The sequence below is a fragment of the Lampris incognitus genome, chromosome 7 (assembly GCF_029633865.1).
Source record: "Lampris incognitus isolate fLamInc1 chromosome 7, fLamInc1.hap2, whole genome shotgun sequence".
Lineage (NCBI taxonomy): Eukaryota > Metazoa > Chordata > Actinopteri > Lampriformes > Lampridae > Lampris > Lampris incognitus.
Window position 1 is genome coordinate 1,038,264 of NC_079217.1, and position 26,638 is coordinate 1,064,901.

Here is a 26,638-nt window from a genome sequence, read left to right on the forward strand (position 1 = left end):
TTGTTAGCTGGAGGTAGCCTCTGCAGTTGCTGTGAATCTTAAGCTATTCAGACTCAATCCGGGGTGAACGGATGACCCGGTGTTCTCAGCTGCGAGTCTATCCAGCCACTCCAGGAGGCTGGGAGCATCGCGTCAGTGGCTTTATTCAGAATGGACCATGAGCTTAGTACCTATGTAAACATGTACTGCCCACAGTCGTTTGAACCATTCTTAGATAAGGTGTGAATGCAGTGTCCTTGCTTACCCACATTCATGTCTAATGTAAGCAAACATTTTGCCGGCATGTACGTTCAAACACTGGTTGAATGAGTGGGGGATCTTACAAGTGGCAATGCAGTGCATCTAAAGCAATAACAATCTACAGTCAAGAAGCCCCGAGTTTACTGCTCCCTCCCACCCTGCCCTTCAGGTGGTGGGGTGAACATGCGAGTGGGTGGCAGAAACGAGTGGCAGACATTGCATGGTAGTACGGCTTCTGAATTCACAGGGGCCAGTTGAGGTCATTCAAACACCTAGTAAGGATGATGGGTGCTTCCACTTGGACGCATATGAAGCATGACAAACTAGGATGAGACTCAAGACGAGGCGGGCCCAGGATATATGGGAGAGGGAGTACACCTTCATGCTGGCCTCGGGATCCCTTATGGTGTGCTGGAGGATTTTGCGAAGGGGAAAGATGTCTGAGCTCTTTTGACGGCGCTTCACAGCAATCCTTACCCAGTGAAGCATTTTGAAAATGGGTTGATGGACAGCATACAGTTTGTCAGTTACCTACATTAGGCTCGGTGTGCTGAATCTGTCCCGCCCCATGGCCCAGGCTCAGCACGCTCGTTTTTAACACGGTCGGTTGGCAGCAATGCAGTGCAGTCAGGTGGAAGTATGCACGTGTGTGTGTGTGTGTGTGTGTGTGTGTGTGTGCGTGTGCGTGTGTGTGCGTGCTTGTCAGTCTGTTTCAGAGAAGGTATCTACAGAAGACATCGTGAATTTAGGAACAAGGAGTGCAGCATTCTCTGTGCTTTTGAAAATGAAAATGCTTTTCAGTCCCTCCATCCCAACAACAACCTTTTTAACAGTAAAGCATGGTGTACACACAGTATGTACACACAGTATTGCTTTTTAACAGTAAAGCATGGTGTACACACAGTATGTACACACAGTATTGCTTTTTAACAGTAAAGCATGGTGTACACACAGTATGTACCCACAGTATTGCTTTCTAACAGTAAAGTATGGTGTACACACAGTATGTACACACAGTATTGCTTTTTAACAGTAAAGCATGGTGTACACAGTATTGCTTGGAATTGGTTATTCAATGAGTGATGTGTTTTTCCCTTCTGTTTGTGTGTGTGTGTGTGTGTGTGTGTGTGTGTGTGTGTGTGTGTGTGTGTGTGTGTGTGTGTGTGTAATAGTGTGCATTGCCATATAATGTAGGGGCAGGCATGTCTGATTTTATCCTTGTAAATCCTGTAAATGACACTGCTCATGTGATTATATATTATTACATTACACTTGCTTCCTAGTTTATGTGATTATATACAGTGCATCCGGAAAGTATTCACACCCCTTCACTTTCCCCACATGTTGTTATGTTACAGCCTTATTCCAAAATGGATTAAATTCCTTTTTTTTCTTATTCATCTCCACACAATACCCCATAATGACAAAGTGAAAAAGGTTTTGTAGAAATTTTTGCAAATTCATTAAAAATAAAAAACTGAAATGTTGCATGTACATAAGTATTCACACCCTTTGCTATGACACTCAAAATTGAACTCAGGTTCATCCTGTTTCCACTGATCATCCTTGGGATGTCTCTACATCTTGATTGGAGTCCACCTGTAGTAAATTCAATTGATCGGACATGATTTGGAAAGGCACACACCTGTCTATATAAGGTCCCACTGTTGACAGTGCATGTCAGAGCAGAAACCAAGCCATGAAGTCAAAGGAATTGTCTGTGGACCTCCGAGACAGGATTGTATCAAGACACAGATCTGGGGAAGGGTACAAAAACATTTCTACAGATTTGAAGGTCCCGAAGAGCACAGTGGTCTCCATCATTCGTAAATGGAAGAAGTTTGGATCCACCAGGACTCTTCCTAGAGCTGGCCGCCCAGCCAAACTGAGCAATCGGGGGAGAAGGGCCTTGGTCAGGGAGGTGACCAAGAACCCGATGGTCACTCTGACAGAGCTCCAGCGTTCCTCTGTGGAGATGGGAGAACCTTCCAGAAGGACAACCATCTCTGCAGCACTCCACCAATCAGGCCTTTATGGTAGAGTGGCCAGACGGAAGCCTCTGCTGAGTAAAAGGCACATGAAAGCCTGCTTGGAGTTTGCCAGAAAACACCTAAAGGACTCTCAGACCAGGAGAAACAAGATTCTCTGGTCTGATCAAACCAAGATTGAACTCTTTGGCCTGAATGCCAAACGTCACGTCTGGAGGAAACCGGGCAACTCTCATCACCTTGCTAATACCATCCCTACAGTGAAGCATGGTGGTGGCAGCATCATGCTGTGGGGAGGTTCTTCAGTGGCAGGAACTGGGAGACTAGACAGGATCGAGGGAAAGATGAATGGAGCAAAGTACAGAGAGATCCTTGATGAAAACCTGCTCCAGAGCGCTCAGGACCTCAGACTGGGGTGAAGGTTTACCTTCAACACGACAACGACCCTAAGCACACAGCCAAGACAACGAAGGAGTGGCTTCGGGACAAGTCTGTGAATGTCCTGGAGTGGCCCAGCCAGAGCCCAGACTTGAACCCCATTGAACATCTCTGGAAAGACCTGAAAATAGCTGTGCAGCTACGCTCCCCATCTAACCTTACAGAGCTTGAGAGGATCTGCAGAGAAGAATGGGAGAAATACCCCAAATATAGGTGTGCCAAGCTTGTAGCCTCGTACCCAAGAAGACTTGAGGCTGTAATCGCTGCCAAGGGTGCCTCAGCCAAGTACTGAGTAAAGGGTGTGAATACTTATGTACATGCAATATTTCAGTTTTTTATTTTTAATAAATTTGCAAAAATTTCTGCAAAGCCTTTTTCGCTTTGTCATTATGGGGTATTGTGTGTAGATTGATGAAAAAAAAAAAGGAATTTGATCCATTTTGGAATAAGGCTGTAACATAACAAAATGTGGGGAAAGTGAAGGGGTGTGAATACTTTCCAGATGCACTGTATTACACTAGAAGAACCCCGCTACAATGTAGCAGTTTGGTTATCCACCCGTCTAAATCTCCCTCCTCTTCATCCTGCCAGCTAACCACCTTCCCCCTGCCCCTAAACCCCCCCACTCCAACTCCCTCCCCCCAATGCTCAGAATCATCTGAAATGCCGAGAAAAAGTGGTTTTAGCCATTTTTAGAGAATGCATATTTTGCATAATTATGCATAATTATTATAATTATTTTAATTTTCTGCTATTTTTCTGGTCCTCTCTGGAACAATACCTACCACCTCCAAAAATTAGGATCACAAGTGCATTTTTGCAAAAATGCATATTTTGCATAATGCCAAAACATTTCGTTTTTTTATATATAGGTGAAAAAATCAAAGATGCTCAGAATCATCTGAAATGCCGAGAAAAGTGGTTTTTAGCCATTTTTAGAAAAATGCATATTTATGCATAAGTATGCATAATTTTAATTTTCTGGGATTTTTCCCTTACTCTCTGAGACAATACCTACCACCTCCAAAAAGAATTAGGATCATAAGTGCTTTAGTTTTCGGTCCCGCTATCTACACTAACACCACACACACACACACATTACGAAAATATATGAGTAGATTGCACTTACTTCCTAGTTTATGTGATTATATATTACATTACACTTACTTCCTAGTTTATGTGATTATATATTACATTACCCTTCCTAGTTTATGTGATTATATTTGACATTACACTTACATCCTAGTTTATGTGATTATATATGACATTACACTTGCTTCCTAGCTTATGTGATTATATATTACATTACACTTACGTCCTAGTTTATGTGATTATATATTACATTACACTTGCTTCCTAGTTTATGTGATTATATATTACATTACACTTACGTCCTAGTTTATGTGATTATATATTACATTACACTTGCTTCCTAGTTTATGTGATTATATACAGTGCATTCGGAAAGAATTCACACCCCTTCACTTTCCCCACATTTTGTTATGTTACAGCCTTATTCCAAAATGGATTAAATTCCTTTTTGTTCTCATCAGGCCTTTATAGTAGAGTGGCCAGACGGAAGCCTCTGCTCAGTAAAAGGCACATGACAGCCCGCTTGGAGTTTGCCAGAAAGCACCTAAAGGACTCTCAGACCATGAGAAACAAGATTCTCTGGTCTGATGAAACCAAGATTGAACTCTTTGGCCTGAATGCCAAACGTGGAGGAAACCAGGCACCTCTCATCACCTTGCTAATACCATCCCTACAGTGAAGCATGGTGGTGGCAGCATCATGCTGTGAGGATGTTCTTCAGCGGCAGGAACTGGTAGACTAGTCAGGATCGAGGGAAAGATGAATGGAGCAAAGTACAGAGAGATCCTTGATGAAAACCTGCTCCAGAGCACTCAGGACCTCAGACTAGGGTGAAGGTTTACCTTTCAACACGACAACGACCCTAAGCACACAGCCAAGACAACGAAGGAGTGGCTTCGGGACAAGTCTGCGATGTCCTTGAGTGGCCCAGCCAGAGCCCAGATTTGAACCCCATTGAACATCTCAGGAAAGACCTGAAAATAGCTGTGCAGCGACGCTCCCCATCTAACCTTACAGAGCTCGAGAGGATCTGCAGAGAAGAATGGGAGAAATACCCCAAATATAGGTGTGCCAAGCTTGTAGCTTCATACCCAAGAAGACTTGAGGCTGTAATCGCTGCCAAGGGTGCCTCAACCAAGTACTGAGTAAAGGCTGTGAATACTTAGGTCCATGCAATATTTCAGTTTTTTATTTTTGATAAATTTGCAAAAATTTCTACAAAACCTTTTTCACTTTGTTATTATGGGGTATTGTGTGTAGATTGATGAGAGAAAAAAAAGGAATTTAATCCATTTTGGAATAAGGCTGTAACATAACAAAATGTGGGGAAAGTGAAGGGGTGTGAATACTTTCCGGTTGCACTGTATATTACATTACACTTACGTCCTAGTTTATGTGATTATATATTACATTACACTTACGTCCTAGTTTATGTGATTATATATTACATTACACTTCCTAGTTTGTGTGATTATATATTACATTACAATTACTTCCTAGTTGAGAGTGGTTTTCAGTGTAACATCGATCCTGATGTTATATTTTAGCTGAGACAGCTGTTATAGTACTACATAGTACTATTATATTACTAACAAAATGCTGTCTTATTGTGTCTACCTCAAAGCTACTGGACAGTTCATCAGCCCGTGCTCTCAACTCTCTCTTTTTTTAGCCCTTCATCCTTCTCTACCCATTTGCTTACCTATCATACGTATGGACACAAGGACAACCATATAAAGCCTGGTTTCTCTACAGCGCTATGCCTCATCACCCCCAGCTCTGCTGGGACTCCCCATGATTAGCAGAGGATGCCAGACATAACGACTAGCGGCACAGCCGCCATCACTCAGGCAGCGCATTGATTCTCTGCAGCGGCGGGGCTCCTCAGATTGATGCCACATTGCTGTGGTTTTGGCTGCATATAGGTAGTGATGATTAGATAAGAGAGACAGACATATAGGTAGTGGTGATTAGATAAGAGAGACAGACATATAGGTAGTGATGATTAGATAAGAGAGACAGACATATAGGTAGTGATGATTAGATAAGAGAGACAGACATATAGGTAGTGATGATTAGATAAGAGAGACAGACATATAGGTAGTGGTGATTAGATAAGAGAGACAGACATATAGGTAGTGGTGATTAGATAAGAGAGACAGACATATAGGTAGTGGTGATTAGATAAGAGAGACAGACATATAGGTAGTGGTGATTAGATAAGAGAGACAGACATATAGGTAGTGATGATTAGATAAGAGAGACAGACATATAGGTAGTGGTGATTAGATAAGAGAGACAGACATATAGGTAGTGGTGATTAGATAAGAGAGACAGGCATATAGGTAGTGGTGATTAGATAAGAGAGACAGACATATAGGTAGTGGTGATTAGATAGAGACAGACATATAGGTAGTGGTGATTAGATAAGAGAGACAGACATATAGGTAGTGGTGATTAGATAAGAGACAGACATATAGGTAGTGGTGATTAGATAAGAGAGACAGACATATAGGATAAGAGAGACAGACATATAGGTAGTGGTGATTAGATAAGAGAGACAGACATATAGGTAGTGGTGATTAGATAAGAGAGACAGACATATAGGTAGTGGTGATTAGATAAGAGAGACAGACATATAGGTAGTGGTGATTAGATAAGAGAGACAGACATATAGGTAGTGGTGATTAGATAAGAGAGACAGACATATAGGTAGTGGTGATTAGATAAGAGAGACAGACATATAGGTAGTGGTGATTAGATAAGAGAGGCAGGCATATAGGTAGTGATGATTAGATAAGAGAGACAGACATATAGGTAGTGGTGATTAGATAAGAGAGACAGACATATAGGTAGTGGTGATTAGATAAGAGAGACAGACATATAGGTAGTGGTGATTAGATAAGAGAGACAGACATATAGGTAGTGGTGATTAGATAAGAGAGACAGACATATAGGTAGTGGTGATTAGATAAGAGAGACAGACATATAGGTAGTGGTGATTAGATAAGAGAGACAGACATATAGGTAGTGGTGATTAGATAAGAGAGACAGACATATAGGTAGTGGTGATTAGATAAGAGAGACAGACATATAGGTAGTGGTGATTAGATAAGAGAGGCAGGCATATAGGTAGTGGTGATTAGATAAGAGAGACAGACATATAGGTAGTGGTGATTAGATAAGAGAGACAGGCATATAGGTAGTGGTGATTAGATAAGAGAGACAGACATATAGGTAGTGGTGATTAGATAAGAGAGACAGGCATATAGGTAGTGGTGATTAGATAAGAGAGACAGACATATAGGTAGTGGTGATTAGATAAGAGAGACAGACATATAGGTAGTGATGATTAGATAAGAGAGACAGACATATAGGTAGTGGTGATTAGATAAGAGAGACAGACATATAGGTAGTGGTGATTAGCCCACCTGCATGTAGAAGTGGAGAAACAAAACACCAAACAAGATGCTCAATACTTGACTCATAACTAATGTCATCTGCGTTAAATTTAATTTAATATTTTTAGGCTCTCGTCTCCAAATAAACACGCTTTCATCTGTATTTTGAAAATGCCTGAAGTACACATCAGTACTTCGGATAATGAGCCTGCAAGAAAACGTTCTCAACTCAATATTAAGTACAGTACACGATACACGGGCGGCCGGGTAGCGTAGCAGGTAGGTCTCTTCCATCCCTACCAACATGGGGATCACCGGTTTGAATCCCCATGTTACCTCCAGCTTGGTCGGACGTCCCTACAGGCACAATTGGCCGCGTCTGCGGTTGGGAAGCCGGATGTGGGTATGTGTCCTTTTCGCTGTACTTGCGCCTCCTCTGGTCGGTCAGGGCGCCTGTACAGGGGGGAGGGGGAACTAGGGGGAATACTGTGATCCTCCCAAGCGCTACATCCGCCTGGTAAAACTCCTCACTGTCAGGTGAAAAGAAGCGGCTGGTGACTCCACATGTATGGGAGGAGACATGTGGTAGTCTGCAGCCCTCTCCGGATCGGCAGAGGGGGTGGAGCAGAGACCGGGACAGCTCAGAAGAGTGATTGGGGTAGTTGGCCATGTATAAATGGGGAGAAAAAGCAACAAAAAAACCACCAAAAACAAAACGATGCAATTGACGAGGTTTTAAACGGCTCTAAAATATGCATGCTCGATGCGCAGGAAGGCGCAGCATGGGCGTTATGAAAGCACAGTTAACATGGAAGTCGCACTAGCATCGGATTAGGGGCAGAGTTAGTCCTGGTGCACATTACGTTAGACGCCTTTAGGTGTAATATTGATAATGTGGCAAGTTGAGGGAACTCCCCCCGTGTTAAGGCAAGGATTTCATGCGCTGCAGAATTCCCAACAAACACAATGCTAGCCCGGTACTATGAAAATATGAAGGTTGGGTTGTTTTTTCAGATACTGTTAATTGTCTTTGTTTGGCTTTTTTAGTTTTTTAACTGGCTGGCTCAGATATCTCTACACTGCAACTTACATTCAAGTACAAAGCTTATTGATTGATTGGTCAATATATAATTGTTGATCGTAGAGATGAATTAATTTTAAGAGAAATGCAAGAGGTGGTGTAGTGGTTAGTGCGGTCGCCTCACAGCAAGAAGGTCCTGGGTTCGAGCCCCGGGGTAGTCCAACATTGGGGGTCGTCCCGGGTCGTCCTGTGTGTGGAGTTTGCAGGTTCTCCCCTTGTCTGCGTGGGTTTTCTGCGGGGGCTCCGGTTTCCTGCCACAGTCCACAGACATGTAGGTCAGGTGACTCGGCCATACTAAATTGTCCCTAGGTGTGTGTGTAGGTGTGTGTAGGTGTGTGTAGGTGTGTGTGTTTGATGGTCTGGCAGCCTGTCCAGGGTGTCTCCCGCCTGCCGCCCAATGACTGCTGGGATAGGCTGCAGCATCCCCACGAGCCTGAGAGCAGGATAAGCAATTCAGATGATGGATGGGTGGATGGGTGGATTGATGGATGGATGGGTGGTTGGGTGGATGGATGGATGGATGGATGGGTGGGTGGATTGATGGGTGGATGGATGGATGGATGGAGAAATGCAAGAGTAAATGAATTGCATTGGGAAATGGGCAACATGAGGGAAGGAGAAAACAAAGTGCATTGGAGGAGAGAATAATGTAAACCTGCATGGAGGACGTGTGAGTGAGCAGGAGAGGAAGCATGAGAAGTGGAAGAAGTGTAAAGTTAAGGTGGCAATCACAAGGTCGTAAAACACACACACGCACTCACACCTGTGTGTGTGTGTGTGGTGTGTGGTGTGTGTCAGATGGAAGGCCTTAAGTGAGTAAGGTTGGTGTTCATCTCCCCGGTGGTGAAGATGATATCCATGACAGGCGGCTGAGTGGGAGTGTGTTTGTCTGCTTTAGAGAGAGGGTCTCTGTGTCGTTTGAAAGAATGATAGGGATCAAACTAAGACAATGAGAGAAGGCTCTAAAAGGGATGGCGATCCCTGCCATTACACCTGCCCTTCACTCACAGTATCCTCCTTGTTTCAACCGTATCAGCTGTGCTGCCATATGCACCCCCTTTCCTCTCGCTCCAGTTTATATTACACTGTCCAGTACCGTGATTTTCATTCTGATTCACTTCATTAGTTTTCTCTTCGATCTGCATGCTAGTAAGACCCATTCTGAGCCCCCTCGAAGCCAAGCTATGTTGGACTGGGCAGCAGGACTGAATTTTTATTAAACCAGACGATGCATCTTTCACTGAGGAAAGAGCCATCACCATCCATCTGTGGGACTATGGGCAGGTCACATTCAGTCTCCACTTACGAGCGGACTGAACGTCTCAGGAACATCTCAGGAACCACCAGTCTGATTTGAATCCTGACACTCTGTGATGGCATTCACAAACCAACAATTGACCCTATATGGTGCATCCTGCAGGACCCCCCCCCTCAAAAAAAACCAAAACAAAACAAAAAAACTTTTAAACAAGCACAACATTCCCCTCATTGCAACTAAAGTCTGGAAATATGAGAAACATATGTTTTCCTCATCTGAACAGGATGCCTACTATTGGAGCTTTAAACTCCACTGCTCCATATTCTCTACAAATTTGCATAATGTTTCTATTTTGCACATTTCACTGCCATATTATCTTGATAACGGGGGCATCAGTTGTTACTGTTGCCTTGTTCTGAGTACAGCTGACGTTGAAGTTTCACAACATGTTGAAGCTAAACTCTTTCTAGTGTAGCCTAATCTGTGCACAAAGCATCTCACAGCAAGAGCTCATTTCCAAAGGCTACCAGGAAGCTGATGCAGATTGGTTGCCATGCCAACTTGGCTGACTCCCTTGACCACTTCTACCCCTGCGTCCCTTCTTCTTTCTAACACAACTCTCCCATCCCACACTAGGTGAAGACTAGGAGGCAGGAAACTCAGTCAGGAGAGTTTCGGGAAAATGATCATTTACACACAATGTATTTGAGCTGCTTTTACAAACCCTTTTTCTTATTTTTTAAGCATCCTTTCCCCAGTTGCATGAAACACAAATCAAGGATGCTGATGCTTATTGTATACAGGCTAGTGTATTTTTAAATTTGTATAATGGTTATTTGTCTCGCTCTAACAGTCTCGTCTTCATAAAGTGGCTATTAAGATGTCCACACACTACTTGGGCTTTTGACCGGTGTGCCCCATGACACTGCCAGCGGTAAAGGAAGTAGAAATAGTTTCCTGCTAAACGTTTTATGAAGCCTTGGACACTATGTGATGTGTATGGAACTGACGGCAGTGTTTTATTTGATAGTGGAACCTGACATGTACATGTACATGCTTGACTGGGCCGTTTCGGCGCTGCACACCAGCTGGCCACCAGGAGGCCTGGCAGAGGTGTTGTCCTGGTTGATGAGGAGCACCGGAAACGTGGCGTCATTTAGAGCCACCATGAACAAGAATCCCTCAGGAAGTTATGCCACAGGGAAGACTGTTTAGTTGATGTCCTTTAAGTTGGTTTGTTTTTTTCACAATGCACAGCAATTCTATAGATGTTATGAGATAGGTTAAGTCCTAAGGAGGGGGAGAGAGAGAGAGAGAGAGAGAGAGAGAGAGAGAGAGAGAGAGAGAGAGAGAGAGAGAGAGAGAGAGAGAGAAACGCCACAGACTTGTTTTGGCAATGCCTTGTCATATGGGCGGTATGACGACCTTCCTATCTTCCTATGAAGCCTTTCGTAAGCAAATGAACCAAATTACACATTTGAAAAGATCTGTTCCTAGGCCGAGACTCTGTCTTGACTGACCTTAGGCTGCATCTACCAATAGCAGTTTCCACACAGACCAAATATATATATATATATATATATATATATTTTAGGTTTTTCCCCCCCATTTTTCTCCCCAATTGTATCCGGCCAATCATCCCACTCTTCCGAGCCGTCCCGGTCTCTGCTCCACCCCCTCTGCCGATCCGGGGAGGGCTGCAGACTACCACATGTCTCCTCCCATACATGTGGAGTCACCAGCCGCTTCTTTTCACCTGACAGTGAGGAGTTTCACCAGGGGGACGTAGCGCGTGGGAGGGTCACGCTATTCCCTTTTTTTTTTTTACATGGTGATGCTGGTCGTGGGGCTCAGGTCCTGGACTGTTCCGGTGGCGTCTGGACACTGCTTGGCATCCTCCTCATCATATTCTTCATATATTTTATAATTCCATTATAATTCTGTTATCCTCTTTCAGTGTTGTGTTGTATAAATTGTGTAAACACAACATCATTGCACCTTGTGCGTCTTGGGAGAGAGATCCTCCTCTGTTGCTCTCCCTGAGCTTTCTTCCTGTTGTTTCTCCCTGTTAAAGAGGTTTGTTTTTTTTTTTTTAGAGAGAGTTGTTCCTTATCCGATGTGAGGGTCTAAGGACAGGATGTTGTGCACTTGCGCCTCCTCTGGTTGGTTAGGGTGCTTGTTCGGGGGGAGGGGGAACTGGGGGGAATTGCGGGATCCTCCCATGCGCTACATTCCCCTGGTGAAACTCCTCACTGTCAGGTGAAAAGAAGCAGCTGGTGACTCCACATGTATGGGAGGAGCCATGTGGTAGTCTGCAGCCCTCCCCGGATCAGCAGAGGGGGTGGAGCAGGGACCGGGACAGCTCGGAAGAGTGGGATGATTGGCCGGATAAATTGGGGAGAAAAAGGGAGGGGGGGCATACTGCATCTCGGCCATTTGATGGACTGGCGATATGTTCCCTTGTCCTCTGCCTTGTCCTTAGTAAGATGAGTTTGGTCCCCCCGCCTCCCTCAACTGGACCGAGCTGACACAGAGAATGAATGAAGAAATGAATGAATTCATTGATCAGTGTTTGAGCTGACAGTGCATAAAGCTGTAGTTAAGAGCAATTTATCATTTTTATGACCAGGTTGAGGGGCAGTAGATGCCAAACTTCTGCCCCTAGATAATCCGCTACCGCACCATATTGCTGTTCTGCTATCCACAGACATACTCACAGTATTTTACAGACAGAAACCTGCACGGCTAGGCTTCGCTGGCTGTATGCGTTTCACAGACAGTCTGATCCCACTGTCCGTTAGTATAATATCAGCTGTGGTCAGAACTGTCTGCTTGACATTCGACTAAAACCCACATCACGAACATGCTGGACTTTTGAAGTAGTTCTTCTTGAATGTGCTCATGACAAAAGTTTGTCACTTTTGTTTGACACTCAAATCTATAGAGATTAAGGTAACTACATTGGTGTTTAAACACAATTTACCCCACCAACTGCATTCGAAATTAAACTGGTTTGTTAATTCTGTTTTATCAGAGCCTTTCCCTCTGCCAGACAAAAGAACAGTCATACCTGAGTTTTACATCATATAAAACTTACATGTTGATGCTGATCACACAAGGTTGAGTCAGTTCATCTGCACACAACGTTTATTGAGAGGAAGGTTTCACATCATCTAAGTGACCTCTTCCGTGTCACCTGACTGCAGGTACCCCACCCTTATAAACAATACAGTGACTGCAGGCGTCCCACCCTTATAAACAATACAGTGACTGCAGGTACCCCACCCTTATAAACAATACAGTGACTGTATTGTCAATATTATTTGTATAGCCCAATATCACAAATTACAAATGTGCCTCAGTGGGCTTTACAGCAACACACACAATATCCTGTCCTTAGACCCTCTCATTGGATAAGGGACAACTCCCTTAAAAAAAAAAACCTTTAACAGGGAGAAAAAAATAGGAAGAAACCTCACGGAGAGCAACAGAGGCGGATCTCTCTCCCAAGATGGACAACGTGCAATGGATGTTGTGTTTACACAATTTACACAATACAACATTGAAAGAGGATAAACAGAATTATAGTGGAATTATAGTGGACACGAATATGATGCGCAGGATGCCAAGTAGTGTCCAGATGCCACCGGAACAGCCCAGGACCCAAGCCACGTGACCAGCATCACCATGTAAAAAAAAAAAATTATTCGGATTTATAAGATATATAAAAAACAATGTGATGAGGGGAATGCCAAGCAGCATCCAGGTGGTGACCACCGTCACCACGGAGACCCGGGAGGAGAACCAACTGCACGTGCACACAAGGGAGACTCACATGACACCATTCACATAAAGAAAAAGAGAAAAGAGAAGACATCATTCAGAGAGAGAGAAAAGCACGCTGCCCCATTTGGCCAAGAGGGGAAATATAGAGAGAAAAGTAGAGGGCCAAGAACTGAGCCCTGAGGCACACCATATTTAACGTTAGATAATTTTGATGTAATATTACTATAGCAGACACAATGTATTCTTCCAGCTAAGTAGGACTTAAGCCAAGAGAGAACTAAGCCAGAAACACCAAAATTAGAAATTTAATCTGTCTAATAGTATACAGTGATCAGTTGTGTCAAAGGCTGCACTGAGGTCTAGTAGTAGAAGCACAGAAGTGGAATCAGAGTCCATAGCTAGTAAAAGATCATTCACCACTTTGGTCAGAGCAGTTTCAGTGGAGTGACAGGGCCTGAAAGCTGATTGAAAAGGTTCATATAGATGGTTTTCTCCTGTATGGGTCAAAAGTTACACAACTCTCTCTAGTACTTTAGAAAAGAATGGAAGATTAGACTGGTTGATAGTTATTAAGAGACCCTGGATGAAGGTGCGTTTTTTTAAGTAGAGGTTTAACCACAGCTGTCTTAAAACTGCTGGGAACAATGCCAGGACTAAGTGATAAATTAACAATATCTAGTATTGTAGGTCCCAGAAAAGGCCAGAGGTCTTTAAAAAGTTTTGCTGATAAGGGGTCAAGTAGGCAAGTTAGTTGGTTTAAAAGCTGACACGAGCTTAGTCAAGAGAGATAGTCTCAAAAGCTGTGATAACAGGGACTATCAGTGACTCATTGTATAGATATGAATTAGGTAAGACAGTATCTGCAGGAGTAGCAGGAGTTGAAGAACTAAGTTTGTTTAAGATCTCATCAACCTTATTGCAGAAAAAAATCTAGAAATTCATGGGCCATGAATGGTGAACAGCTAATAGACAGTTACTTTTTAGTAAGTTTAGATACAGTGTCAAAGAGAAATCTGGGGTTATGTTTATTAGTATTGATTAAGTGAGAGAGATACGCTGCTTTTGCAGTAGATAAAGCACACTTGTATTTCAATAAACACTCATGCCACGATAGGTAAAAAAACTTCCAATTTTGATTTTCGCCATTTACGTTCCAGTCTCCTGCAGGCCCATGTAAGAGCATGTATCTCATCGTTAAACCAGGGTGTAGGCCTCTTTAGTCGCCTCGCTCTGGTAGTGAGAGGTGCAACTGAATCAAGGAGACTAGAGATGGCCACATTTAAGTCACTAGTGAAATTTTCAACAGAGTCAGTTACCACAGTGAAAGGAGCCAAGACTTCAGGCAACTGCTGGCCAAATGCAGCTACAGTGGAGGGACCAATGTGGCGAATGGCAATTACATTTGTGCTGACATTAACTGGACAGGCCAATAAAGCTTACAATTTGATGAGAAAATGATCTGACACAGCAGATGCGGCTGGCAAGACATTCAGATCAGAAACAGCTATCCCTTTAGCTAAAACCAAGTCAAGGGTGTTACCACTGCAATGAGTCAACTCTTGAACAAACTGAGCGAACCCAAAAGTATCAACTAGCACAAGAAAGTCTTTATTTAGAGGATCAGCTGCCTTATTCAGATGAATATTGAAATCACCAAGAATTAGAATCTCATCAGAGTGAGTCACAAGGCCTGAGACAAATTCTTCAAGAAATAATGAGTAACAGCCAGGAGGCTGATAGAGTATCACAATTTGGTCTGAGCCGAGTCTATTAATGGCTGAGAGAGATTGACCAAGAACAAGAGATGGACCAAAGACATGTTGATATTGATATTGCGGTGTGATGATCAATGTTGTCAGCGCATATGCTTTGCAAGTTGGGTGTGAAATGGAAGAGACAGATGAATTCTTGAGTGAGTTGGATGAAGTAGTGGAGAGTGTGCCCAAGGAGGAGAAAGTGATGATTGAAACGGACTTCAATGGGCATGTTGGTGAAGGGAATGGAGACGATGAGGATGTGATGGGTAGGTATGGTGTCAAGGAGAGGCATGTGGAAAGACATGGTGGTGGATTTTGCGAAAAGGATGGAAATGGCTGTGGTGAATACATATTTCAAGAAGAGGGAGTAACACAAGGTGACATATAAGAGTGGAGGAAGGTGCACACAGGTGGACTATATCTTATGGAGGAGGTGCATGGAAATTGCAAGGTGGTGAGAGGGGAGAATATAGATAGGAAGCATCGGATGGTGGTCTGTAGGATGACTTTGGCGATCAAGAAGAGGAAGAGAGTGAAGGCAGAGCCAAGGATCAAATGGTGGAAGTTGAAGAAGGAGTACTGTTGGGAAACTGATATGCTTGCAGTGTCGTTGTTTTACCGCTAGAAGCACTGTCACAAATTGACATTTTTATCTAGTTTTTAGCCACAATTTCATTCTACACTTTTAGATCCTGGTTGTTTTACCAACAAGGAAAACAAATTACTCATTGGACCTTTGGATCTTAAGTTATTAGTAGGTTTAAGTAGGCTGTCAGCTAGACGTAGTTTACTGGGCCATCTTGACCGCTGCCAGCTTAACTAGGTATATATTTTTAGCCTGGTGGCTAGACTAGCCAGTTGCTTTTATTGAGGATCTTAAGCTTTTGCATCTTTACGGACTTTTTTGCCAATTTTCTTGCTAATTACCTGACAACAAACGTGGCGGATGTGTGGATTGCTGCCCTACCTTTGCACAATTGAATTGAAGACTGACATTACCTGACTGCAGGCTGAACTCGGGGAGAGGGACAAGTTAATCCAGGACCGACCATCTGTGGCCACGGCACAGTCAAAACACCTCTCCTTCCTTGGCAGTCAGAGGAGCGCCAGCCCGTCCTGCCCCCCACACCATACTGCGTTAGCCCAGGACAATGATACCACTATTCCATGGTCTGGATGTAAAGCGATCCACTCTACAGGCCTCTCTACCCTGGGGGAGGCCATGTAGCTCAGCCTTGGAGCAGAACCTAAGACCCAAGTTTGCTCAACTCCATCCACCCCAGAGTCTGGGGTCCAGGTTTACGAACAGTAAATCCCCTCAGGGGAAACACCGCCTCCAGCCGCTCTCAAATAAAGCTTTCCAGCTTGGAAATAAATTTCAAGTTCTGGAAAATCTGACCTCCCCAACTCCCCTGGTATATCCTGATCCAGCTGGCTGTCCTCCCACCTTATCGGCTGCTCCTCCTGACCTTCCAGCAAATGGATTTGACATTCTGGACAACAAAGACTTCCCTCCACAGACCAGTCCATTGCATTCAGTAGCGGAGCGCTCATCATCGGCTACTGCTCACCACCACAGATCCCGCAAGGGAACCTCATCCATTCGACGTAGGTTATTGAAGGAGGCAGTGTCCAGACACTCTGCCAGCTCTGAACTGGCCAGCCGTGGCATCCCCCCTGGTGCTGTGTCTTCTACATTGGTCGGGTTTGCTCTTCTACTGCACCCATTCCACAGCCACCTTCTGTTCTGATTGTGGGTGATTCTGTCATCAGGGATGTCAGGTCCAACAGGGCTGCAACAAACTGCTTTTCAGGTGCCAAGGTAAATGGCATTCTGGTAGAATTTCCTAGTTTGCTATCTCAGTATACCTCCATTAAGAAAGTTGTCATTCAATGTTGGCCCAACTGACATTCCACAGCAGCAGTTGGAGCTTTTAAACTCTGATCTTACGTTTCTTTTTAATCTTCTAAAACTTAGTAAGGAGGAAGTTTTTATCATTGGCCCTTTTGCCACTTGTAGCTGTGGCGTTGGTTGTTTTAGCAGACTTTTGCAGCTACGCACCTGGCTTCAGTCACAGTATTGTCATTTAAAATTTGGTTTTATTGACAATTTTAATCTGCTCTGGGAGTGCTCTTCTATTTTTCATGATGGACTCCATCCAAAGTGATTAGGCTCACAAATGCTGGCAGCAAACATATTTTATTCCATTGTCTCTAACGCTTGTGTCAGTGCTATGGACAACAACATTCAGTTCCGTCACTAATGGACGTCCAGAGGTCAGAGTGCTTTTAGTTTTGGTTCTGCGGTAAACTACACCTATTCAAGTCCTTTGGTGAGTCCGATCCATCATACTAATGACTGTCACTATGCCATACTAATTCCTGTAATAATAAACCATAGACAAAGACCCCGTAATCTCCCAGTAACATACAGGGATCTTAAAAGATTTATTGTCAGTTAGGACTTCAGTTATCAGTCCTCCACAAGGCACCCCAGACAATAAAAATGGCTTCATTAAATGTCAGGTCACTAACTAATAAGCCATTTTTAGTTAATCTTATAAATACCCATAACCTAGACTTCACCGTACTAACCGAGACCTGGCTGGATAGGAATGGCGTAGTCGCACTCATTGAGACTGCACCTCCTGGCTTCAAATTTATCCATACCACCAGATCTGATAAGAGAGAAAGTGGAATAGCTTCCTATAGCTGCAAGGAAGTCCCTGCCGGGGAATTCAAGTTTTTTGAATACCTTGCTTTTACTATACATTGTAATGCTACAATTGTAATAATTACAGTCTGTCAGCCACCAAAATCTAAATATGGTTTTCTTGATGAATTTTCTGAGCTACTACTGACTAAGATTATTTCATCATCTCAGGTGATTTTAGTGTTCATATTGACATCAAACAGACCCCGATGCTAGAAACCTAGTTAGCTTACTGGAGGCATTTGCTCTCACTCAGCATGTGTCTGGACCCACCCACAGTAAGGGGCATACTCTAGACTTGGTCATATCAGAAGGACTTAATATTACTGTACCCTGTGTCATGGATGTTGGTATTTCAGATCACTGGTGATTATTTTTTGATGTGTCTGCCTTTCCTGTACAACAGAAGAGCGCTTGCTCAATCAACAAACATTTCATTGGCAATAATACAATTGAAACATTTAAGAAAACTGTAAATTACTAATCATTGTTCATGGCATCACAAACTGAGGATCTTGTGAACAACTCCAACTCAAATGTATGAAATATCGTTGACAACATTGCACCTGTTAAAACTAAAAACATAGAAAAACAAAAAGCCCCTGGAGAAATGGAGGCAGCTTAAGAGAGAGTGTTGCCAGGCTGAACGACAGTAGAGAAAGATTAAACTTCAGGTTCACCATGAAATTTACAAGGGTGGACTGAATAAGTACAACAAAGAAATTAAGCAGGCCAGACAGCTTTTTCTCTAAAATCATTAATGAAAATATTAACAGTGGTTAAGTGCTTTTCTCTACTGTTGATCGACTTACTAATCCACCATCTCCAAACCCATCAGAGATGCTGTCCGCTGAAAAATGTGAGCAATTCACTACATTCTTCAATAACAAAATTATTGCCATTAGACAGAACATTAGTGCCTCAAGATCCAGAAATAGACCTACCCTCCAGTTCTCCAGAAATATCACTGGCATCATGTCTCACGTTGACCCTCTAAACCTTAAAAAACTTGACAAAATTGTTGGGCAGCTCAAGTCCTCCACCTGCTGCTTGGATCCTCTCCCTACTACATTTTATAAAACTTGTTTAATTGCTTGGCACCTGAGGTATTAGAAATTATTACCTGCTCTCTTCAGTCAGATAGATTTCCTGCTGCACTTAAGACAGCTGTCATTAAACCACCTCTGAAGAAGAGTAACCTTGTTGCGACAGTCATTGAAAACTATAGGCCCATCTCCAACTTACCATTCCTCAGCAAAACACTTGAAAAACAGTTTATTCTCAACTTAATAACTATTTAACATCAAACCGTCTCACATTAGGGGTGGGATGATTCACAGATGTCATGGTTCAATACTTCTCATGATTCACGATTTCAATTCCATACGATACAGTGGATGTCTTGGTAAGCAAGAGAAAAAACACCATTGCAGTTCTCTATTTTTCATTTATTTTAAGAATTAGGTCCAACATTTTGGCATTATTAATGCACGTATTCAAAAATAATGCAAGTGCAAAAGTTCTAACAAAATGTTGTGCCATCTTTTCTTGTGTAACACAATTACTTTACTTTAAAACTTTAAACTTTAAAAACTACTAGAAGGACCAAGGTGGTCATTTTGACCATTTTAGATTTTCAAAGTTCAATACCTTTATTTAAAAAAGAAAAGAAAAGATACAGACCTGCTGCTCCCTGAATGCTCCTAAAATTGCATTTATTTGCGTTAAAATGAATTCTAAATCAATTGCTCGAAAAAAGTTATGATAAGATCTACCTAAAACGACCATGAGCCGTCAAAAATGACCTCGCGTAATTTGTGCGTCATCGTGTGCATCATGTCACTATTTATGATGTGTGTTATTTGCATCATTTCAGCCATAGCATGGAGATATGGGAAAGAGTAATAGAAGCTAGGTTAAGAGGAGGAGAGGTGATGATCAGCGAGCAGCAGTAGGGTTTCATGCCAGGAAAGAGCACCACAGATGTGATGTTTGCTTTGAGAATGTTGATGGAGAAGTATAGAGAAGGTCAGAAAGAGTTGCATTGTATCTTTGTGGATTTAGAGAAAGCATATGACAGGGTGCCAAGAGAGGAGGTGTGGTAATGTATGAGGAAGTCAGGAGTTACAGAAGTATGTAGGAGTGGTGCAGGATATGTATGAGGGCAGTGTGACAGTGGTGAGGTGTGTGGTTGGAATGACAGATGGGTTCAAGGTGGAGGTGGGATTACATCAAGGATCGGCTCTGAGCCCTTTCTTGTTTGCAATGGTGATGGACAGGTTGATGGACAAGATCAGGCAGGAGTCTCCATGGACTATGATGTTCATGGATGACATTGTGATCTGTAGTGAGAGTAGGGTGCAGGTGGAGGAGAGCCTGGAGAGGTGGAGGTATGCACTGGAGAGAAGGGGAATGAAAGTTAGTAGGAGCAAGACAGAATACATATGCATGAATGAGAGGGAGGACAGTGGAATGGTGAGGATGCAAGGAGTGGAGATGACGAAGGCATATGAGTTTAAATACTTGGGGTCAACTGTCCAAAGTAACGGGGAGTGCAGAAGAGAGGTGAAGAAGAGAGTGCAGGCAGGGTGGAGTGGGTGGAGAAGAGTGTCAGGAGTGATGTGTGAAAGAAGGGTACCAGCAAGAGTTAAAGGGAAGGTTTACAAGATGGTTGTGAGACCAGCTATGTTATATGGTTTGGAGAAAGGGGCACTGATGAAAAGACAGGAGGTGGAGCTGGAGGTGGCAGAGATGAAGATGATAAGATTTTCATTGGGAGTGATGAAGAAGGCCAGGATTAGGGACGAGTATATTAGAGGGACAGCTCAGGTTGGACGGTTTGGAGACAAAGCAAGAGAAACAAGATTGAGATGGTTTGGACATGTGTGGAGGAGAGATGCTGGGTATATTGGGAGAAGGATGCTGAATATGGAGCTGCCAGGGAAGAGGGGAAGAGGAAGGCCATAGAGGAGGTTTATGGATGTGGTGAGGGAGGACATACAGGTGGCTGGTGTGACAGAGGAAGATGCAGAGGACAGGAAGAGAGGGAAACGGATGATCCACTGTGGCGACCCCTAACGGGAGCAGCCGAAAGAAGAAGATTGATATTGATTTTGCAGTATCTGTTGTTCAGTGACTTCCTCGGGCATGGTTTACCATATCTGCTTGCTGCTATCTGCCTTATTTTGCCTTGTTTTGATAAAGATATAAAATGGATTTTTTTTCCTGAAGAAGTCCGAATCAACGTTCACCATTAAAATTAGTGTGTATAGCATCTCGCCCTTCCACAAGATTGTTCATGCCATAAGTCTAAAAACCCCTTAGCAGAGCAATAATGCAACATTTACCGTAGGGAGTTTACTAATGGATGGTCGATAGCGCAGAAAAGACACTTTCTCTCCCTTCATGATCAGACAAAATGGCCACCAGAGAAATGAAACACCGAGGGAGTATCTGGTAACAGGTTATTGCCTCAAACATTCTGAATATTTATAAGTGTTGCCTGCTAGCAGCTATATGTCATTCTGCTGTCGGTGAGTCTGTTTGGGCTGCTAGAATAACATCTGTTGCCGCCTTTGATTTTAGGATAATCCCGGTGAACATGAATGAGGAGATTTGTGTGTAGTAAAGATTTTAACTCTCTTGCTTGCTCTCTCGCTCTGTCAAATTGATCTTTTGTATTGACTCTTCAGTAAAACATGACTCGTTTCCTTATTTTTTCTTCTGTTCTTTATTCGCTCCATTTTCTCTCTTGAAAACATCTGTCGGCTCTCTTCCTGCCTGCTCTTGATGCCACTCATCTATAACACATCTCGTCCTACTCCATGACTTCATGTTATGCTCCTCTGTACTTCTCATTACCACCCCACCTTTCCTCACTTCTCTTCTCATTGTCAACACACTCATCCCCCACGCTGCCTCCTTCCTAGGTGCTGTTGAGGCGTGTCTGGGCCACATGCTGAAGAGACGGGCAGCAGGCTTCCTGCGCAGCGACAAGATAGCCGCCCTCTTCACCAAGATCGGCAAGGTCAGCGACACAGTGGGGGAGGTGTGCCAGAAGGTGCAGGAGCAGCTTCAGCAGCAGGCTGAGATCACCAAGTAGGTAACCCCTGCAATGGCCCATACTGGTGTGTGGTGTATGTACTGCCAGTGATACTAGTACCACTACTGCCAACCACTTCAAGACAACAAGTCGTGCTAAGAACACCTGGCTGGTGAAATGACAGTTAAAAGGGTTAACGTTAAGAGGGTGGGGTGGCTTATACATGTGTGTGTGTGTGTGTGTGTGTGTGTGTGGGTGTGTGGGTGTGTGTATTATGTGTGTGTATATATGTATGTATATGTATATGTGTGTGTATATATATATATATATATATATATATATATATAGAGAGAGAGAGAGAGAGAGAGAGAGAGAGAGAGAGAGAGAGAGAGAGAGAGAGAGTTTTTTTCCGAAACCATCAATGGTGTTGTTATAAGTGCTCAACTAATGAGGAGCAGAATATCAATACTGACACAGGAAAAAAATGTATTAAAACTTTTTTTCCTGTATCTGTATATATATATAAACTTTGTTAAAAGAAACACTCAACGGTAAGGAAAGTGCTCATCAAATAAGGAGCAGAGTAATGCAGTGGGTCAGGTAAATTTTCTATGTGACAGTACAAGCCTGTTTCATGCCATAAGCATCATCAGCATCAGTAAAGCTACTGTGACAGAACATACCATCTCCTGCCTCGTCATGCACATCACGTGCACAACATCCAATGGGGAAGGGAGAGGTGACATTCAAAAACATGTGATCGCTAACGGTCCAGTGGGGTGGGGCTGGGGGGGGGGGGTTAGGTTGTATACAAGGTTAATGGTATTTGTCTGTTGTCATGATTTATTTATAATTACAAAATAGGTGCTTATATCTATGTGTGCAACTGCTGGCCAATTCATTGCTGTTATTCAATGTGGACATTTGTGGTTTCCAGATGATAAAATATTGTTCAGTTAGACATACTAGGTTATACATTTTACTACTGGGTGAATATGTTTTGTTCTTTGAGAGGATTTTCCAGCTGGCTGAATAATTAATGTTTCTGTCCACCAATGACCAAATATAAGGCCTTAAAGATGTGACATTCTTTAGACAGTTGTTTCTGAAGCTACACATGTGTGCATTAAACCTCTTTTTGAATGTTCCCTCTGTTAGACCCACGTATGTCTCTGTTTTGTTGTTGTCCTCTCTTGTCACCGTAGCTTGGTAGATCCCTCCCTTCATCTGGCATTCTCCCTCGAGGGGGCGTGAGTTGGTCACACGGCAGTTGCAGTTGAGGGAGTCTGGTTGTGATGAAGGTGTTGTTGGTTTGTTGATGATTCTTCTGTTGTGGGACGATATTATGTGTTGAATGATAGGCATGCAGCTGTAACTCAGGTTGATGGTGTTCCTACTGAATATCTGAAGATATTCAGCCAGAACACCATCCCTCACGTGCACCGACCGAGTGGAGTATTTCTGACGGCAATCTGAATGCAAGAGTTGAGATAATCATGGATTACATCAAGTTTTGCATGGCGACTACCATCCCAGCCAGAACTGTTAAAAAATACCCCAACTTCAGACCATGGATGACTCTGAAAATAAAACTTAGGCTTGAGGAAAAATAGCAAGCATTCCATTGCAAGGACTGGCTTTTCCTCAGAGCCATTAACCGCTCTGTGAAAAATGAAATCAAGAAAGCAAAACTCAGGGTCCGCAGTGGTGTAGTGGTCTAAGCGTCGGCTTTGTGTCGATGCAGTTGCCCACTGGGGACCGGGGTTCGCGACTCGATCTCGTCAGATCCGACTATGGCTGGACTCGATGAAGCAGCAATAATTGGTAACGCTGTCTTCAGGAGGGGGCGGAGTCGGCTTGTGTTCGTCACATGAATGCGTCTCTGTGTGTGTGGAGAAAAAGCAGTGGTTCGGCCTGGATTCGCCTTATCACGGAAGTGGCGAGGCGTCTCCTTCGAGACTGCCGGCTAGAGAGATATGGTTGGCGAACGCATGCAGTATGAGGGTGGGTGTTTGAACTAGAATAGGAATCGATTGGCCACTACATTGGGGAAAAAAAAGGGAAAAATCAGAAATAAATTTATTAAAAAAAAGAAAGCAGAACTTGTATAAGGACAAATTAGAACAGGACTCCCCAATTGTACTTGGCCAATCACCATACTCTTTCAAGCCATCCTGGTGGTTGCTCGACCCCCTCTGCCGATCCGGGGAGGGCTGCAGACTACCACATGCCTCCTCCAATAGATGTGGGGTCGCTAGCAGCTTCTTTTCACCTGACAGTGAGGAGTTTCACCAGGGAGATGTAGTGCGTGGGAGGATCACGCTATTTGCCCCATCCCCCCCTCCCCCCTGAACAGGCGCCCCGACCGACCAGTGGAGGCACTAGTGCAGCGACCAGGACACATACCCACATCTGGCTTCCCACCCGCAGACACGGCAAATTGTGTCTGTAGGGATGCCCAACAAAGCCAGAGGTGACACAGGGATTTGAACTGGCGATCCCCGTGTTGGTAGGCAACGGAATAGACCACTACGCTACCCAGACACCTGGCATATTTTGTTTTGAATGACAATATTGTCTAAGTCCGGAGATGTAGGTCAGGTGAATCGGCCGTACTAAATTGTCCCTAGGTGTGAATGAGCATGTGTCTGTGATGGCCTGGTGGCCTGTCCAGGGTGTCTCACGGCCTGTCCAGGGTGTCTCCCCACCTGCCACCCAGTGACTGTTGGGATAGGCTCCAGCATCCCCGTGACCCTGAGAGCAGGATATGTGGTTGGGATAATGGAATGGAATAGAACAGGACTTTAGCAGCATGAATACCAGGCAGGCCTTTCAGAAGGTGAGAACACTCACCAGATCCACCACAAAAACTGGCACTCCTACACCCACTGACCCCCTCTCGCTCACTAGAGACCGGAACAATTTCTCTGCCGTGTTTGACACTCTCAACTGCTCCACTGAGTCTGAGAGATTGCTTGGGAGCCTACCCACCCCTGAGCTGTCACACTCTGTCCCTTCCACAGAAGTGGACGTCTACCATTAGCTCATGAGGTGGGTGTAAAGCTGACAAGGCCCCCTGCCCAGATGGGATCACAGGAAAGCTGCTCAAGAGCTGTGCCTTGGAGCTCTCCCCTGTTCTCCATTCTATCTTTAGTGAGTTGCTCCACACTGCAATCGTCCCCACTCCCTGGAAAACATCTACCATTATTCCTGTCCCCAAGAAACCCCACCCCTCTGAACTACAGACCAGTAGCGCTCACCTCAGTCATTGCAAAATGCTTCAAGAAACTGGTCCTGAATGCCATCCTCCCAGTTGTTAGCCCACAACTGGATTCCTAGCAGTTCACTTACAAGGCTAAAAGAGGGGCAGAGGATGCTGTGGCATGCCCCCTTCACACTCTCCTGCAACAACTGGACTCTCCTGGCCACTATGCCAGGGTCAAGTCAAGTCAGTTTTATTTGTATAGCCCAATATTACAAATTACAATTTTGCCTCAAGGGGCTTTACAGCAACACAACATCCTGTCCTTAGACCCTCACATCGGATATGGAACAACTCCCTCTTCATAGATTGTAGTTCTGCCTTTAACACCATTCAGCGGCATCTGATGATCAACAAACTCCACCATGTCCACGTTCCACCTCTCCTCATCCGTTGTATCCCCAGTTTCCTCAGGGACGGACGCCAGGCAGTCAGCGTGGATACCACCACATTCCCCACCATCACCGTCAACTCTAGAGCCCCTCAAGGCTGTGTTCTGAGTCCCTTTCTATTCTATACACACTCTAGACCAAGTTTTAGTCCCTCCTCCATTACAAAATGCTTCAAATATTTTGATGACACAGCCATACTCTCCGTCCTCACAGACAGGGACTCAGTCACAGCCTATCAACAAGACATTGTCCACTTCACCCAGTGGTGCACAGACTTCTTCCTCAACATCACCAAGACAAAGGAGCTCATCTTTGACACCCTCAATAAACTCGGCACCCCTCATTGCCCCACTTCCATCAATGGCCAGCCAGTGAAGATGGTGGAGAGCTTTAAGCACTGCGGCATCATCCTGGACAATAAACTGAGCTTTGATCACTGCATCACAGACATCCATAAACACTGCCAGTAAAGATTCTGCCATCCGCAAACGTAGGGCTCTCAGTCACACCTCACCTCCTGCTCCTTCTGTACCGAAGTATTATTGAACCCATGCTGCTGTACCGTGCCACCTGCTATTTCACCATGCTCACCCTCACCAATAGAAACAAGCTCCTGAAAATCACTTGCATATCCTCCAAAATAATTGATCTTCCCACTCCCAACCTGCCAGCCCTCATTGACACTGGCACCACTCGCAGAGCACTGGCCATAGCACATGACTCCTGCCTCACCCCCTTAACCCATGCTTCACCCTCCTCCCCTCTGGCCATAGATACAGTCAACCACTCTGCAAGAAAAGATGCTTTGGGGCGAGTGTTGTGCCCTCAGCTATCACTGCCTTAAATAGCCTGGGCACACTGTAACAGAGGTGTGTGGTTGTGCTGTTCTTGTGTGTTCATACCTTGTTTGAGTGTTACTTGTGTACAGACTGTGAGAGCCGGTTTCCTCTATAGAGGACAATAAAGAATGAATTTGAATCTGAATGATGAACAGAAGGGGAAACGGTGAAGCAAAAGGGAGGACAATGCATAAAATGAACGAGCCTGTTTATGATGATAGCCCCAGTAGTATTAAAGATGTTATTTGCTGACAGTGTGACATATATTCTGAATAATAATAGATTAACAGTACTGCATGCTGTCCACACTATGGTATGATAAACGGAGTGATAAACTGCTTTGGTCCGC

At 44.0% G+C, this 26,638-nt stretch overlaps 1 protein-coding gene across 1 annotated transcript in view; it reads left to right on the forward strand.

The window, feature by feature from the left end:
- Positions 1 to 26,638, forward strand: part of sgsm2 (small G protein signaling modulator 2) — a 168,500-nt gene that overhangs the window by 71,865 nt on the left and 69,997 nt on the right. Inside the window, exon 3 of the mRNA XM_056283318.1 lies at positions 21,684 to 21,852. Coding sequence (XP_056139293.1) covers positions 21,684 to 21,852 — 169 coding nt within the window. The remainder of the gene's footprint in view (positions 1 to 21,683; positions 21,853 to 26,638) is intronic.